This window comes from Pungitius pungitius, chromosome 9 (genome assembly GCF_949316345.1).
Source record: "Pungitius pungitius chromosome 9, fPunPun2.1, whole genome shotgun sequence".
Taxonomy (NCBI): domain Eukaryota; kingdom Metazoa; phylum Chordata; class Actinopteri; order Perciformes; family Gasterosteidae; genus Pungitius; species Pungitius pungitius.
The window spans coordinates 3,838,097-3,854,267 of NC_084908.1; the positions used below are offsets into that span (position 1 = coordinate 3,838,097).

At 42.8% G+C, this 16,171-nt stretch overlaps 3 protein-coding genes across 4 annotated transcripts; 2 read left to right on the forward strand and 1 right to left on the reverse strand.

Moving 5' to 3' along the window:
- The first annotated feature begins 2,261 nt into the window (after positions 1–2,261).
- Positions 2,262–7,041, forward strand: LOC119217477 (TRIO and F-actin-binding protein-like). 2 transcript variants are annotated; one of them, XM_037471151.2, is made up of 12 exons: positions 2,262–2,457; positions 2,747–2,795; positions 2,982–3,050; positions 3,220–3,309; positions 3,464–3,558; positions 4,081–4,651; positions 4,790–5,024; positions 5,107–5,218; positions 5,371–5,530; positions 5,666–5,779; positions 6,596–6,682; positions 6,869–7,041. In XM_037471151.2, exons 2-12 carry the CDS (start codon positions 2,769–2,771, stop codon positions 7,019–7,021), a joined length of 1,713 nt encoding a protein of 570 aa, XP_037327048.2. In that variant the 5' UTR covers positions 2,262–2,457; positions 2,747–2,768; the 3' UTR covers positions 7,022–7,041. The 2 variants fall into 2 exon arrangements, with proteins under 2 accessions (XP_037327048.2, XP_062420605.1); XM_062564621.1 differs by having other exon boundaries at positions 2,262–2,795.
- A 144-nt stretch (positions 7,042–7,185) lies between these two features.
- smdt1b (single-pass membrane protein with aspartate-rich tail 1b) lies at positions 7,186–8,669 on the reverse strand. The gene is made up of 3 exons (XM_037471156.2): positions 8,477–8,669; positions 7,562–7,720; positions 7,186–7,443 (listed from the first exon to the last, which is right to left on the reverse strand). Exons 1-2 carry the CDS (start codon positions 8,636–8,638, stop codon positions 7,583–7,585), a joined length of 300 nt encoding a protein of 99 aa, XP_037327053.1. The 5' UTR covers positions 8,639–8,669; the 3' UTR covers positions 7,186–7,443; positions 7,562–7,582.
- Positions 8,670–9,427: 758 nt separating this feature from the next.
- On the forward strand, positions 9,428–15,502 carry zgc:158803 (LUC7 domain-containing protein). The gene is made up of 10 exons (XM_037471152.2): positions 9,428–10,019; positions 10,487–10,581; positions 12,082–12,180; positions 12,496–12,606; positions 12,701–12,844; positions 13,111–13,287; positions 13,411–13,619; positions 13,701–13,730; positions 14,441–14,602; positions 14,887–15,502. The coding sequence occupies exons 1-10, from the start codon at positions 9,959–9,961 to the stop codon at positions 15,125–15,127; spliced, it is 1,329 nt and encodes a 442-aa protein (XP_037327049.2). The 5' UTR covers positions 9,428–9,958; the 3' UTR covers positions 15,128–15,502.
- Positions 15,503–16,171: the final 669 nt, after the last annotated feature.

Genomic DNA, 16,171 nt, shown 5'->3' on the forward strand with positions numbered 1-16,171 from the left:
ACCTGCTAAAAATCATATAAATGTAACCAACTGGTTGTGAACATGTTAGCATGCTAGCAATGCTAGCAATTAGCTCAAAGCACCACTCTGCTGTAAATACAGTTTAGTAGAGTCATTGGCATGCCTGTAGACCATTTTAATTTATATGTTGTACACCACAGAAAACACATATCATGTAAAATGTTCTAAATCTTTATGAATTTGAGGTGGGGATGACCATGGAGGACTACATTGTCCTGGCTGATATTCCAACTATCCTGCTGGAGTCTGAGGAAGAGTCTCCAGGGAACAGGAGGAGGAACCAGAGTCCCAGCCCCTGCAGGGACAACAGGCTTCGGGCCGACAGGTTGGTGGTACCATATGGTGCTGTATTTGTATATTGTATAACATAGTTAAAAAGTACGAGCACTATGCGTCTACTATTCTGTATTCCTAGTGAAGGTGTTCCTTCTGGCTGTTGAATTGGCAGGTGGAAGATTCGGCGCAATAAAACACTATGTAGCAAGTAGAAAAATAACTAAGACATAAAAGACATTTCCTATAAGGGGCTCTAACGGGCCATGGAGACAAATGTGAAAGTTCAGTGAGTAAAAGAGGATGCCAGTCATGCCTTTTGTGTGTTTATGTGGTTGTAAAATATTTATTTGATTTGGCTATGAAGGTACCACGAGGAAATAGACACCTACAGTTCAAGACTTGAGTCAGACGAAAGGGGGAGAGTGAGAGAGAGAGGCAGAAACAGGAAATGTCGGGACTCGGAGAACGGACGGTCATCTCGACGACAGTCAGTCGCATCATTTCATTCACAGGTACCATGTGAGAGCTGCACAATGTTTACATTATATAATCAATGTTGAAAGTAGAAACTCCGTAGAGTGCAGATCTCAGGCAGGTATGTCTGCTTCGACATGCCATGTTGTGTAATGACAGAATGCAGCCCCATTTCACAAGCTCAGTCAGTGATCCACTTGCAGGTGGGATCAGGGACGTGCAGATGGGAGAGTTTGTCCTACAGCATTACAGTTCCAACTCTAAGAAAGCTTAAAGAGGCTTGAAGGTGCACTGTAAAAATAAGTAAAAAGAAGGTGTCCCTGAGCAAGACACCTACAATGTAAAAGAAAAAAACGAAAAAAAACTGTCAAATGAATAGCAGCCGCTGAAATAGCTAAATTGTTAGTATGAACACAAACCTTTATACAATGAGATTATTTATAACCGTTATTTTACATGATTTGAATGCCATTTAAGAAAACAGTAAAATACAGTATTTATGTATATGGGAAAAAATGTAATCTGTCATTAGCCAAATACTTAAATTTACAGTTGGACTGTTAATTTACAGATATCTATATTTCTATAGTTTTGTGCATAACTTTGAAAAACAGAAAAACTACTGTAAAAGTTATTTTCCATTCCAATCTTTTTTTACAGTGTGCTTTGGAATACATTTCATAAAACCTTGCCAAAAATAACCTCTCTGTCGACCTGCTGAGTTGGGGCAGAGTAATTTTGTTAGCACTTAGCCAAACACATGGCCCAAATTTATAAAACTGAGCCTGTAGAGCAGAAGTACGTAGCAGGGTGTACTGGTAGTTCAGTTAGTTAATTATAAAAAACGTTTTGAATAAAAAGTATTTTGAGAAAGCACTTTTCCCAAAAAAACGTAGAACATATTTTAGCATGTAGGAATGATGGGCTGCATCAAATATTTAGAGGACGGACTCAAAGATGCAGTTAGTAACTTACAACTCACTCATAGACGCATGCTCATACACCGAAGACTGACCGCATGATCTTCCTGTTGGAGATGATTCCAATAAAAGCTTGTAACCCTGTATGTTTATTATATTGAAGAGTTCAGATGATCAAAGTGGAAGACACAGATCTTCAAAGGTGAAGAAGCAAGCTCCTCCTCAACGCCCGCAGACACAGGTAAGCCCAGTCCCATGGCTTCTCTGCACCAGCATAAATCCTCAGAGTGTGTTGAGGAAAATGGGTCATTCATAAATGTATTTCTAAAGTTGAGCCCTGTATAAATAAAGTAGGTATTCATTTCTTCTGCTTCATCTAAGGTGCCCCTCTCAGGCTGGGAAAAAAGCCATTAGTGAGCACTCTTCCTTTTAGGTCAGCAGGTTCATGTGATTAATCATTTTTAAATGAATGAATGATTGAGGATGTATCTGCAGTGTCAGCGCTGGAATTGTCATGCCTGAAACTGTGAAGTCAGCAAACAAAGAGGAATGATGACCAAAAAATGAACATGAACTTTCAAAATGTTTTTTCAGTGCCTTGAATCACAACCAATCAAGTGTTGTTGTAGTAGTTCTGAAACCCTGACATGACATTTATATGAGTGCACTTCCTCATTTCATTTCCTTCCACGCTTTTTGGCCTTTCATGTCTCTTTCTTTCTCTCCCCCCCTTACGATTTGCACTGTGCAATGCGATACGTGGTTGGTAAGTATGTTACTTTTTGCTAACACACTTTAATAGCACCTGCTTGGTTTTATGATGTAAACTAAGTGTCTCTTCCTTTGTCCTACCTTTCAATGTGATGATTGCTGTTTGCCAACATTCACTTCTTATTTTTTCTCACGTTTCCATTCTGCTCTAAACTTCTGCCTGCCTTTCAGTGCTTCATTATGCTGTCGTTTGGACACATTTGTCTGCTCTGAGAGTTTCCGTTTCCTCTGCCTCACGAGACAGAAACCTTTCAAAGAGCTTAATCACAATGCTTTATTTACAGGTGTTGTTACTTGAAGGGCTGGATGTCCATACTGGATGTGCATGGCAGGGTAAATTGATATTTTTGAAATAATTTCTAAATGTAAAACGCTAAAGATGTTCTGTACTAATTCCTGTTTTACCATAATAGTTCACAGATATATCACAGAACTCCCAGACTTGATGTTAAAACCATGTACAAAGACATCCAGAGAGTACAGTAATGAATATAATGTTGTTAATTGTGTTTTTCTCAGTGGTGGAAACACTGGTTTGTTCTGGGTGATACCTCACTGAGGTACTACAGAGACGCAGATGCTGAGGAGGTAATTTGTGATGTAAAAGTAACTAGTACATTAATGTCAGCCTATGGCAACTCATATTAAGCAACATACGTATGCAGATTTTGCCACTATAACAGGAGCAACATTATTGGTGTTCTGAACACAAGTCTGTGTTGCCTGATACTATTTGTCTTTGGTGTTTGTGCTGCAGTCAGATGATGTTGACGGCGAGATAAACTTGACGTGCTGTATCAATGTATCAGAATGCGACGTGGAGAAGAACCATGGACTCCAGATACAAGTATGTGTTAAGTGTTCTTGTGTCGTACATTACACCATCAGAAAGACAGACAGTCAGACCCCCTTCCTCCATTTCTACATCGAATTCCGTGTTTGGCGGCTTCCTGTTTAACAGCGTGTGTGTGTGTGTGTCTGTGTCTTTTGATCTCTTCCAGACAAAGAGAGCACTGTTCACTCTCTCCGTTACGACCTCTAGAATACGACGGAACTGGGTGAAGTTGCTAAGACAAGCGATCCAGAACAACATGCAGTGAGTCCCACTTTGGTTCGGGAGACATGGGTGGAGGAAATATTCAGCTTTACTGAAGCAGCAACACCTATTGCGGAGGAAATGTTACTTAAGTAAAAGCGTAATCTGAATCATTTCTAACAAAGAAAATGTACAAGATATTTATAATCCATAGATCAGTATTGTCCAATCCTATGAGGACACATACTGACAAAAATCCAATGCATAAGTCAAAACACTTTATAAATTTGCCAGTTATTCTTATGGCTACTGCTTATGGCTTCAGGAATAAAATTGAGGTAATACATTAGGGTAATAGAGGAAGATAAATCAATTAAATTAAGATTATTGAAATACAAAAGTTAATTATTGATCTGGAAAACAACAGACTATATAATGTCCCTTTAAGTGATTATTTTGATCTCTGTATTTCTTATGGATTATAATTAGTAATGTACAGATTACAAAACAACAAACCCTCTCGATCACCTTTCTTCTGAAGTGTAACACTACCCACCTGTCTTTCTCTCACTCCGACCTCAGCCAATCGGACACCGGCAGCGAGAAAGAGTACCCCCTCTCCCGGAGACCGTCGTCATGCCAACCCGCTGCTCGGTTCACCTGCAAGGACTCCGGCTATGAACCTACCACTTCCACTGCTAGCGTCCCAGCTATAAACCCCCGTCAGGCCGACCACAGCCATCACACTGCAGAGCGGGATCTGGACTTGTCTCCGTCCAGTCAGAGAGAAGAGGGGGAGGGTTGGGACCGCGAGCAAGCCAAGCGATTGGAGGAGAGGAACAAGTGGTTTGAAGAGGGGGTCACCTTCAGTGAAATGGGCAGCAGGTGGGACTCAATGGAGCTGAAGAGGGGGAGTGCGCCTGGGCACCTCACCGAGACCATGGACTCAGACGTCAGCAGCAAGTGGGTCGAATTTGAGACGTTGTCAGTATGTGACGTGAGCTCGCGGTCTCTAATTGGAGCCCAGACGTGTCAATCGAGCCCTGAAGAGGCCGAACAGCCTGAAACCGCCTCACAAACGGGTGTATCCGACCCATGCATAAATGGAGAACAAACTACTCAAACAAATAAAGGGGAAGCTCTTCAAAACGAGGTAAGAATGACCTTAAAGCAAATCCATTTAGGACGTTTTTTTTTTTAAGCGGGGGACACCAGTTAGACATTCCTATAAAGTATATTCCTCGCGAGCCAATTCTGCTGCTCAGTATTTTCCCTCCTCTCCATCTCCAAGGCCCTCTTTCTTCGAAAGCAGGTGGATAGCCTCAGGGGGGAGCGTGCAGCCTTGGGGGAAGAAGTGGACAGCCCGTGTGGCCCCGGGGCCCCGTGTAGGGCCAGGCTTGTAGCTATGGAAGAGGCCCATCGTAAAGCTCTGCAGGAGCAACAGGAGAAGCACGCGAGGGAGATCGAGGAGCTGGAGGAGCAGAGAGACAGGATGCTGCAAGAGGAGAGCCAGGCTGCCGCTAAAGGTGAGAACGCAGGCACGGCAGCATCGCCCCGTCAAAGAAATCTCGTAACCAAATTAACAAATGAACAAATTGCTCACCACAGCTGTGGAGGCAGTGAGAGCAGCTCACAGGGAGGAGCTGGAGAGGGAGGTGGAGAAGGCCAGGAGTCTGGCTGGAGGAGCTGCACACGCGGACGCTCCACACGGAGGCCACATGTAGGTTTTTAATCGCCGGCCTGACGCTGTGGCGAGGGCGCCCTCCATCTTGCTGCGGGCTTCGGATGGTCTGCACCCCCCTGCCCCCCCTTTTTTGCAAGACAGTACATTATTATAATTCACTCCCCATCTTGTGTGTTTGCGCATGTCAGGCCACAGGCGGATGTCGCGCACAGCGAGTTAGATGTGCTGTCCGAGCGCTACACCCAGAGGTGCCTGGAGCTGCAGCGCAGCGAGCAGAGCGGCCGGGACCGAGAGGCTGAGCTCGACCTCAAGGAAAGAGAGCTGCAGCAGCTCAGAAGAGAGAACAAGGTTCACACACATTTTAATCCTTTTTAACAGACTGTACGAGGTTTTTTTGTAGTCTCGTGGGGTTAACTAATAAGGACGCTACAACATTTATAAGCATGGTAGCACATGACATAATTTGAGCCTTATCTCTTTCAGGACCTCAAGGTCAAACTGGCGGAAGAGATCAGCCGCATGCGTTACTTCATCACAGGGCTGAGGTCGGACACGGCATCGCTTGGCAACGCTGAGCGCACTGCATCGGAATTAGAGGTACTGATTTAGCAATCAAGACTAAATTCGATCCTGCGTCATACAGTCTCATGTGAAAGCAGGTGATACTTATTAAACATCTGAACTTATTGCTGGACCCTGGCCCAGTTTCATTTATCTCGACGGACGGCGTTGAGACGGCTGCCATCTGAGGGCAGCAACAACGAGCTGTGGGATTTTAAGACCTTTTTGAGAAATACTAAATGATTTTATCTGGTGTATCCATATAATGGTTCCATGTAGAAACATTGTCATCAGTTCCTCCTTTTCTTTTGGTAGTCTCGTTTGTGTTGAGCATCTGTGCTCAGTCACGTAATAGTGCAGCTAACACTGCCATCTACTGCCTGGATTATAATCCAGCATGGCTGGAAATCAGATATTTTACTTAAGTAAAAAGATTGCATCAGTTGAAATCCCGACATTCACAGTAATATCTGCAACAAGAACAGAAAGTATACATTTTTGTAACGTAGACAAATAGACACCAATTGAATTGTTGTCACTAATCCATTGATATGCAAGAAGCATTTTATTGACAAGGCAAGTTGCCCTAGAGATAATCTACACTGTATACAGTTTTATCAATTAAAATCATGTTATACTATAAGAATCATATTTTCCTATACAAAATCCTAACAAAGCAACTATATAGTGGCTGCCAATTACATGCGGTCATGTAAAAAGCACAGGAATAAAGCATTCAGTGTCATCAGAGGACAGCACTCAAGTAAAAGCACCTCAAAATCGTACTGCGCTGTGCATATGTTGTACATCATTCTAACTGGTAATATTATGACGCCACATTGTGTTTTCCAGACATTACTAAGAGCAAAAGACAACGAGGTTGAGTATCTTAAGAAGGAAATCAGCTGTCTACAGAATGAAGTGCAGTCCCTCACAACGGTACGTTTCATAATCAGACCTCCTGCGTTTGGAATGTTTACAACTTGACTTCGATGTGAAGCCAAATCCAGGCCAATTTTGATCATTTGAGGTTTTTAGGTTAAATTTTCTTTTTAAACGATGCAAACTTTTGGCCTGGATTTGCTTGCATGCTTCAACTGACGTGTCTACTACACTTTTCCCCAGGAGAAAGCAGCGGCTTATGAGCTATATAAGGAGGCGTACGTGGTGCTGAGTGACACGAGGGGGCGAGACCAGCTAAAGACAAACTCCCTTACTGAACACTTGAGACTGGCCAACGCCGCCCTGGAGGAGGGAGCGAGGCAGGCTGACCAATGAGGACGGATGAGACAAACTGATGCGGAGCCATCATATCAAAATACAATAACAACGGAATCCTGAAATTCTAATGACAAGAAATTCTTTTGGGACTTAAAAGAGTGAGAAAAAGAAGAACTCAGAAGGAAACCTCTGTGCAAAGACCAAATAATAACAAGTGTTCATCCATGTGTAATCGACTCCCTTTATTGAGTTGTCAGACACAACATGCAAACAAGAGTGAAGGCATAACTCGTTGTTTTGATAGCCTCACATGATATGAGATTTCAACAGAGTGAATTTAGCAAAAACAAGATAAATAGCATAGGGGAGAGGGAGGAGATGGGTGGAGGTGGAGGGATGTATTTGGATGTCAAAGTGCCCCATCTTTCCCAACTTCCTTGTGCTGGCTGGTGTGCTCTCACTCAATATTGCAAAGCACCCTGTGGATGTGAATTTAAAAATAAATTAGCTTTCTACAGCCCTTTCACATGTGGATTTCTACAACCTAGACACATGGAAAAAGACTATGCATAAAAATAAAGTACGCTTTCATTTTACCATTTGTTTTCTGGCCTGGGATCAGTCGTCATCGTCGTCGTCCTCGGGGACAAAGATGTCGTGCTCTTCCAATAGAGCAGCGAAGTTCTTGCTGATCAGAGTTCCCACGTACAGGAAAGGCACCACCACTACGGTCATGCGGAAAAGACCAAATGGCGTCTGAAAAATATTAGAGGGGAATAGTCACAAGACATTTAAAGACGTTTATGTAACGGTGTGCTATTCAGATTATTAATCCACACCTCAGTTTAATCTAGGAGATTTTGGTACAGATTTGTGATTTAAACCCTTAAACAAATTATCCACAACTCGTCTTGTGTCAGCTGGCATTCCAGCAGAAAAATGACAGGAAATTTACTTTAATTGTTTTAGACAACACATTTCTTTCAATTCGTCTCTTCGTTTTAGCCTTGAGGTGGTTTTGAGTTGTGTTGCATTTATATTTAATTATCGGAAAAGAGGTAAATCACAGGGCCAGTTACGGCAAACGTTTACAGTATACATGCTATTCTGTTTGAGATATAAATTTACCTGTTAATTGCGCGTAGAGGCAGTATTAATCGCATTGGAGATCATTACAATTCCAAAAAAGACGTGCAAGTGCAGCGGCACGTTAAATATAACATACATATAACGTGTTATTCCTATTATTCGCATTAATTAGTTGTAATTTCGCATAAATGTTCACTTGAATCAATACTTGCTTGAATTGACAAAATTAGTGATAATTACTTCCTGAAATTCATCTTACGTTCGTGTAAACAGGCTTTAATTGGCTGAAATGACTAACCCAGCTCGTACGCTGCCGTTCTATTCGCTACAGCTCCTGTCAATTCAGAATGAAGTCCCGCCTCCACTGTCAGGCATATTTCTAGTTGGTTTTATACTCGGTAACCACGGCAGATTTAAACTCACTTTATCCGGTTTCGGTAAGATCGCCCCCGACGACGTTGATACTACGGTCCTGCCTTGAGTCGTCCTGGATATGTTAGATGTTTTCAAGCCGGTGTTACGGCTGGTTACCCCCGCATTTCTGGTGAAAAGTCGCAGCGGGAGCCGCAGTATACCCGTCGCCATTTTTCTCTGTAATGTAGCAGAGTGAGTGACGCACTGGGATGGCGTTTATGGGCGCGGCTTGACACTTGGCCTACTCTAATAAATAGTTTCTATGCATCAACGGCAAAGCCCATTCAAATATGACTATGTCGTGGCTAACTCATTCCAATTAACTAATAAATATTTCGTTATAACAAGAGGTACAAAAAACATAGGGAATGGACCAAAGAGGTAAATCAACGGAAGTTTATTTTATAGAAAGAAGTAAACAAATTCACGTAAAATATTGAAAGTCCTGAGAAGTTTTTTCAGGTGTTGAATTCGACAGTAAAAACTTGGAGGGAGTCCATTTAGAAGGTTGTATATATAGGTGTATATTGTATAAGCTAAGCTAAGTTTCCGTTTGTACTCAACTGTGATCGGTAAGTTTAAAAAGAAATAATTCAATATGTCTCCACTAGAATTTAAATTTGTTTTATATATATATATATATATATTTTTAAAGAATTTAGAAAAAATACAAATGTACTGTTACAAATTTAAATAATTATTGTTTGCATTCTGTTTGCAAAATAGACGTATCTGAAAAATGCAATACCCTGAGCAATAAACATTCAGCTGTTTTATATATCCTTTTTATTCCAAATAAAGGGTCTGTGTGACTGAAATTAATAAAGAATGTAACAAATACATATTCCAAATACTTCTGACGTTTTCACACGTTTCCCTATTCATTTGTTAATATTTCATATAGCCTAACATTTTGACGTTTGAGAGAGGTGTAACGTTCCTAAACGGACCAGCGCGCGGGGTTGACTGCAGCACTTCCTCGAGGCGGAGAGACAGGAGCGCGCTCCGCGGGGACGCGCACGGAGGGGAAGTGGAAAAGGCGGAAGAAAGGACGTTGAATAAACTTGCCAACTTCTAGCCGACTGGCTAGAAATACCGTTAGAGACTATGTTACAGAGAAACCGGTGACTTATTTATATTCAGATTAGTTTAGCTAACCCACCGCCCTCTCTAAATCCAGTCACCGCTCTATCAACTCGATACACGGCACGACCACGGGACATCTTTCAAACAGACGTTGTTCATCCGACCCGAAGCCATCCACCGTTACAAAGTCACATTTAGCTGTTGCTAAAGTGCTCTGAGAACCAGTCAATTGCACGACGTTACACACAACCAGTCCGCTGACTCAGCGGGAGTCCGCCGTTTTCCTTCTTCTGGGAAAAGTTGTCCGCGGTCGTTGGAGGTGCCAACGAGGCCTGCAGTCGAGGAGGCTGCATGTGTGAGGACTGTTTGCTGGCGAGGAGTGACTCACGCAACGTTAGCTAAACAATGTCGGCCCAGGCACAGATGCGAGCGATGCTGGACCAGCTCATGGGGACGGGGAGAGACGGTGAGCACTGCCGGCTGAGGTGGAGACCGATTGTTGGACCGAGCAGGACCGGAGTTTGTTTTGTCGCTAACATTAGCCGGAAAGCTAACCGATAAGCCAGTCAGTGCGGCATGCTTTGCAAACCAAGCTAGCTAACATGAGGCTAGCTAGCTAACTAGCTGGCTAGCTACCTGTTGTGTTTGAGTGTAAAGGTAAACTCCAGCTTTCATCCACATATAAAATGAAACGTCGCTCACACGTAAGCACTGCATTTAGTCTTTGTCCGTGTGCTCTTTTATCCGTAGCTGCCTTTCTTTCCACCAGATGTTGTCATTTTATCAGACTCTTGAGCAGTTAACTTTTAGGGGTTTACTGAAAAGATGACTCATTGATGGCAAGTGTGAACCTCAGTCATTTAGTACGGATAATGCCATGTTTTAGGCTATGCATTAGCTAACAAGTGCTCCTGTGATTTTCTTTTTTTTAAGGAGATTCCATGCGGCAGAGAATCAAATTCTCAGATGAGCGGGTCTGCAAAAGTCACCTGCTGGATTCCTGTCCTCATGACATTCTCTCTGGCACCGTGAGTAAACGTGTCATACACTGAAGTAGGGCAGTATTAGAACAGATTTTATCACAGTGGCACCACTGCAGCACGCAGAACTAAAATCGATGTCTGCACGTTTATGTTGAACAAGTTGCAGGACAGACCTGATCTCCATTCAAATGTCTCAGGATGAGATGAATGCATGAAGTCTCTAGACGCCTGATTCTACTTTTTAAACAATTTAATGTAAAAATATTGCTGATACAAAAAATAACTCGCACAATAACTAACACTGTTCAAATGGGAATGCAAGCACCCTTGAGTCAACGCTCAAATGAATTGGTCAAATCTAGTATGCTGGTGTACCCATCAAATAGAAAATAGACTGTAGCTGTGTCTCAAAGTCATTAGGCAGCATCCTTACGGACGCATTCGTCGACCACATACTTCTGCTGCGACTCGACTGCGACCCATTACGCCGGCTCCTCCGAACGCGGTCGAGGGACGCAGCCCTCCAGGGGCATATTTGGAGGATACATCGGATCTATCCGTGGCGGCCCAGCATATCCCATCATGCAGTGTGGGCCGACGAGGATTTCATTTATTCAGGACGGAGGCAGGTGATCCGACAGTGGGGAAGTGTTCACTTTTAAATGTAATTCTATTGTAATTCCCTCAAATATCTACCGATATAAATGTTATAATATTTAACATCACATCTTATTTTATGAAATCACTTAAATACGTGACTTTGGTAACCAATGTCGTGTTTTTAAACACACATAAGACGCTAGAATAAACTGCTCTTAGTGGTAATCTGCCTGTAGTTATTAGTGAAAAGTCACTTCACGTGACAAGTGACATTAAGCTAGCGTAGCGTGGACATTATCTGTAACATTCATGGAATCTCCTCTGTCTTAAGATTGCAATTGCTCAAAGTAATTATAAATTAGTAAAGTATTATAGATGAACTTAATTGTAATTTAAAATAACCAGAAAATATTCTTCTCTCGGCCTAAAATATGTCATGCTCCGGAAGAGAAGTGTATTTTCCTAAATTAAATTAAAGGAAATAATAAGTTTATCTTTAACTGTACATTATACGTTTTGGGGTTTTAAGGCTCTTATTGTTAAGCTCAGCAGGTTGCTAGGCAACGGGAGCAGCGGAGGTAATGCTGATGACGCAAGCAGGAAGTCCCCCACGTAGACCAGACCATCCCATGTCAGAGACCTTTGGGTTCAGCCTATGCGGTTGTTGGAGGACCAGCTCAGGTCTACCGCGAAGGCTGCTGCAGGCTGCAGGCTTGTGACTTTGAGACACAGATTCTGTCTCCGTGCTTTGTTAATGCGCTGTACCTAACAACATGGAAACACAGTCTGTGTTGGAGAACTGATTAAGTGACTGTGATTCAAAATCGGTGTGTAATGTTCCAAGTCAGGATGACATGCATTAAGAAATTAACGGAACGACAAGCCTCAATGATGAGTGACAAAACGTACTAATGTAATACGTCTACGTCTTTCTCTTTGCTGCAGAGAATGGATCTGGGAGAGTGTATGAAAGTCCATGACCTGGCTCTCAGGGCGGACTTTGAGATTGCCTCTAAAGAGCAGGAGTACTTCTTTGAGCTTGATGTGAGTAGTACACAAACCCAAGAACCCATCATGTCCAACTCTGCCGAAAGTCGCAGTTTGGATCTTTGACTCCACTGCAATCAGTGTTGCAACTCCTTGTCATAAACAGAGTTACACATGCAAACTTTGCTTTTCTAAATGTGCAGCTCACAATTCCAGGTAAATCGGTTTGGTCAAAGTGCTGCTGTGAAATTTTGATTAACTGCTGAAGAGGTTGTTGTTCTAATTAAAGTAAGCAACATAGAGCTATAAATACTTAATTCTCTTAGAACGTATTTAAGAACCGCACTAGTAAATGCTTATATTTTTTCACAGGCTGCTGAACACCTTCAGTCTTTCATCGCTGACTGCGACCGCAGGACCGAGCTGGCAAAGAAGAGACTTGCAGAGACGCAGGATGAGATCAGCGCGGAAGTTGCTGCAAAGGTGCCGACGCCATTTTTTTTGTGCACATTCACACCCCCTGGTTATCATGATTCTGTTTGTAGGAATAAACATTTTTTTTCCCGCTCTGACAAAGGCTGAACGTGTCCACGAGCTGAACGAAGAGATCGGGAAGCTGCTGGCCCGGGCGGAGCAACTCGGGGGCGAGGGGAACGTAGATGAGGCCCAGGAGGTGCTGGAGATGGTGGAAAAGACTCGAGCTCTGAAGAAGGAGGCAGAGGTCAGAAAGTTGATAGCTGCTTCGTTACTTTTTACAGTTTTAGAATAAATGTTATTTGTACTCTCACGACGCCGTACTACCCCTGAAATATTTGTGAAGATGAATGTTTAACTGATTAACTAACTGATTAACTAAAGGCAGTAAAACACACATTTTATGATTACAGAAATCCAAATTTTGCACTAATACATGTTAAAATATTTTGTTCTATTTGTGCATCTACTTTAATTCCAGCTCCAAGGTCTCATAACCTTTTGTCGTTGCAGGATGTGTACAGAAACTCCATGCCAGCCTCCAGTTTTCAGCAACAAAAGCTCCGTGTGTGCGAGGTGTGCTCTGCCTATTTGGGTCTTCACGACAACGATCGTCGTCTAGCCGACCACTTTGGAGGCAAACTGCACATCGGGTTCATTGAAATCCGCGAGAAGCTGGATAAGCTGAGGGTGAGGGGAATATAGGAACTAAACTACTTTTTAATTTTGCATGATTTTTGTTCAATGGTAGGTTTGAGTTTTGTTTCCTTATTTGTGCTATTTTTTAGATATATTCAATTTTTTTCATTCCAGAAAGCAGTGGAAGAAAAACAAGAAAGAATGCGATCAAGAAGACGAGAGGAACGTGAGAGAGATGACGAGAGGGAGCGCCAGTGGGAGCTGGAACGGGAACGGGAAAGGGAGCGTGAGCGAGAGAAAGAGAGGGAGCGAGAGAAAGAGAGGGAACAAGAAAGAGAGCGTGAATGGGAGAGACAACGCGAGAGGGAGAGGGAGCGAAGGAGGTAAGAAACAGTCCGGCTCAACGTTGTCGCTGCGTTGAAGGAAAAAGATTGGCGTTTGAACTGAACTGTGTTCTTGATTAGGTCCAGATCTAGAAGTGGAGAACGATACAGGTGAGTCTTTCAGTCACAGCGACGCATGATGCAAACGCTTATAAACTGCAGATGTTTATATTTAGTATAACAAAAAATAACCAACAGGTGTACCAGATTTCAATTTTATTCTGGAAATTAAATTAATTTTACAATTGATTTACATGGCCACCTTTTCACATTTTCATTTAAATGTATCCGTTTGGCTAATAACAAACATTTTAAGCAACTTAAGTCTGAATACTACTGGTTTCTTTACTCTATGACCGTAAACGGAATATCTTTTGAGTTGTAGACATAACTCTCTTGGGCTTTGGGGAGCACTGGATATAATTCTTTCCCTTTTTTAAAATTTCAGACATTTTATTGATGAAACAACTAAATGAATAAATGAGATTATGCAAACGGTCAGTGGCAGACCTGGAGAAATTTGCTGCTGTTTGGCTAACCTGAAAACAAGAACAAACGCACCTCCAACATTATAACAGGTTGCTCATATAGTTCATTTAAACCTAAATTCTAAAAGAGTACATGCTAAATGAGACAGCGTGCATATGTCTTGTTCTGGACCTGTTCCCTCTTGGCTGTAGGGACTTATTGTAAGTCACATTGGATAAAAGCATCAGCTAATTGTAATGTAATTATGGGGCATTAGTTTAAAGCATTACCCTGGCGAGTCCAGCTTTTTTCTTTAAACTTAAAATTTGTCTCTCCTTGAATTATTTTTCCAGGGACGGGGGCACCTCAACTTCCTCCTCCCACCACTCTAGACGCCACCGCTTCTCTCGTTCCAGAGAAGAAGGCGGCGACCGAGACCGGGAGAGAGAGAGGAAACATAGACACAAAGAGCATCATCGCTCGCGCTCCCACTCTCACAGGCCCAAGAGGAAGAGGTGGGGCTTATATCCATCACTACAACTTCCACAAAACTGCAGCAATTTCCTTCTGTCATAGCTGTGATGGCCATTGTACCACCATTCTCTGCTCTATATTGTATCAAATAATCAAAGTACAGCCGCCGGCAACATCCAATAATCAAAGAAAGTCTTCCATTAAGGTGGTTTAAAATGGAAATATAACAACGGACAAGTTGAAGAACACCAGGTGCACGAGCTCTTGCTGGCATGATGACTAAAAAGATCAATCCGTCCTGGTGTTTTCCTTTCTCACCCTCCAGGTCCTCCAGAGAAAGATCGTCTCACACTCGCGAACGAGAGCCCTCGCCGTCCCAGGAGATGTCCAGACAGGGCACAGCGGGAGAGGGCTGGCGTGAGGACAGGCCGGAGTACGTCGAGTGGGAGGGCGGGGAGAAGCCCCCCTCTGCGGACACGGCCCGGCCCAGAGAACGGGAGCGGTCCCTGTCGTACGAGCGGGACCGCCGCTCCAGCTCCGAGGAGCGGGAGTCTGGCGAGATATGAGCGGAAGCGGATGCCTCCAAAGTCTTCGGCTCGGATACGTCGCTTACTGAAAGGAGAGTGGGGAGACGCGTGTGTGTTGGTGCGAATGTGTGTGTGCGTGCTCATGGTAGGAGCATCAGCCGGGGGGGGGGGGCAAAGGAAACTCAATGTGGGCATGAGGGAACAAATTCTGTGGTGGCGGTGAAGGAAAACATGCAAAACCAACTTTTATAAGTCTGAATTTGTGAAGCGGTCTGGTCTTTTATTTTTATGCCATCTTGTTGATTCTATGTACAGTTATTTTGACAATGACAAGTGAGCGAGGAAACAGCAGCCCTACTTGTCTTTTTATTTTCTTCCCCCCCCACTTTTTTTTTTTTAATCATTAGTTGCAACCTTCAACATTGACACAGCGTTCCATAAATAATCCATCGGGCTCGGAGGCTGCGGATACTGCATATTTACGTACTGACACCGAAAGACCCAGGGACTCCTGTTTGCTGTGATACTACATGGATGTACTGGGGGAATCTTTACTGTGCCACCATTACATGAATAAAATGTTCTGCTTCTATTCAAATGAAATGTGTTTATACAAGTTTCTCTTTGACTTCCTTCCTAATGGTGCTAAAGAGTTTGAGGAAAAATGAAGCATGTGTAATTTGTGATGGAACTCAAGGGCTATCGTCCAAATATTTAGGGTGTATATTTTAGCTTTTTGGTCCCTTTTCAATAATACAAAATAAATGTATAGTATTAATCAAAAGTTGGCACACACCTTCTCAATGTTTTTTCTTTGAATTTTTTTCTACATGTTATTTTGTAAACTACAAAGTGTTATTTCTCCAAAGCAGGCATCGTTTGCCTTGACAGCTTTGTACACTCCTGGCATCCTATCAATCAGCTTCCCAGGAGTCACCTGGAAGGACTTCCCAGAGGTGCTGAGCACTTGCTGGCTTGTTGAGTTTTTCTCCATAATTCCATATGTTGTCCATTATAGTGTTTGTGTCTTAAATATTATTCTACATTGTAGAAAAACAACCATTAATTGAGATGGTGTGTTGT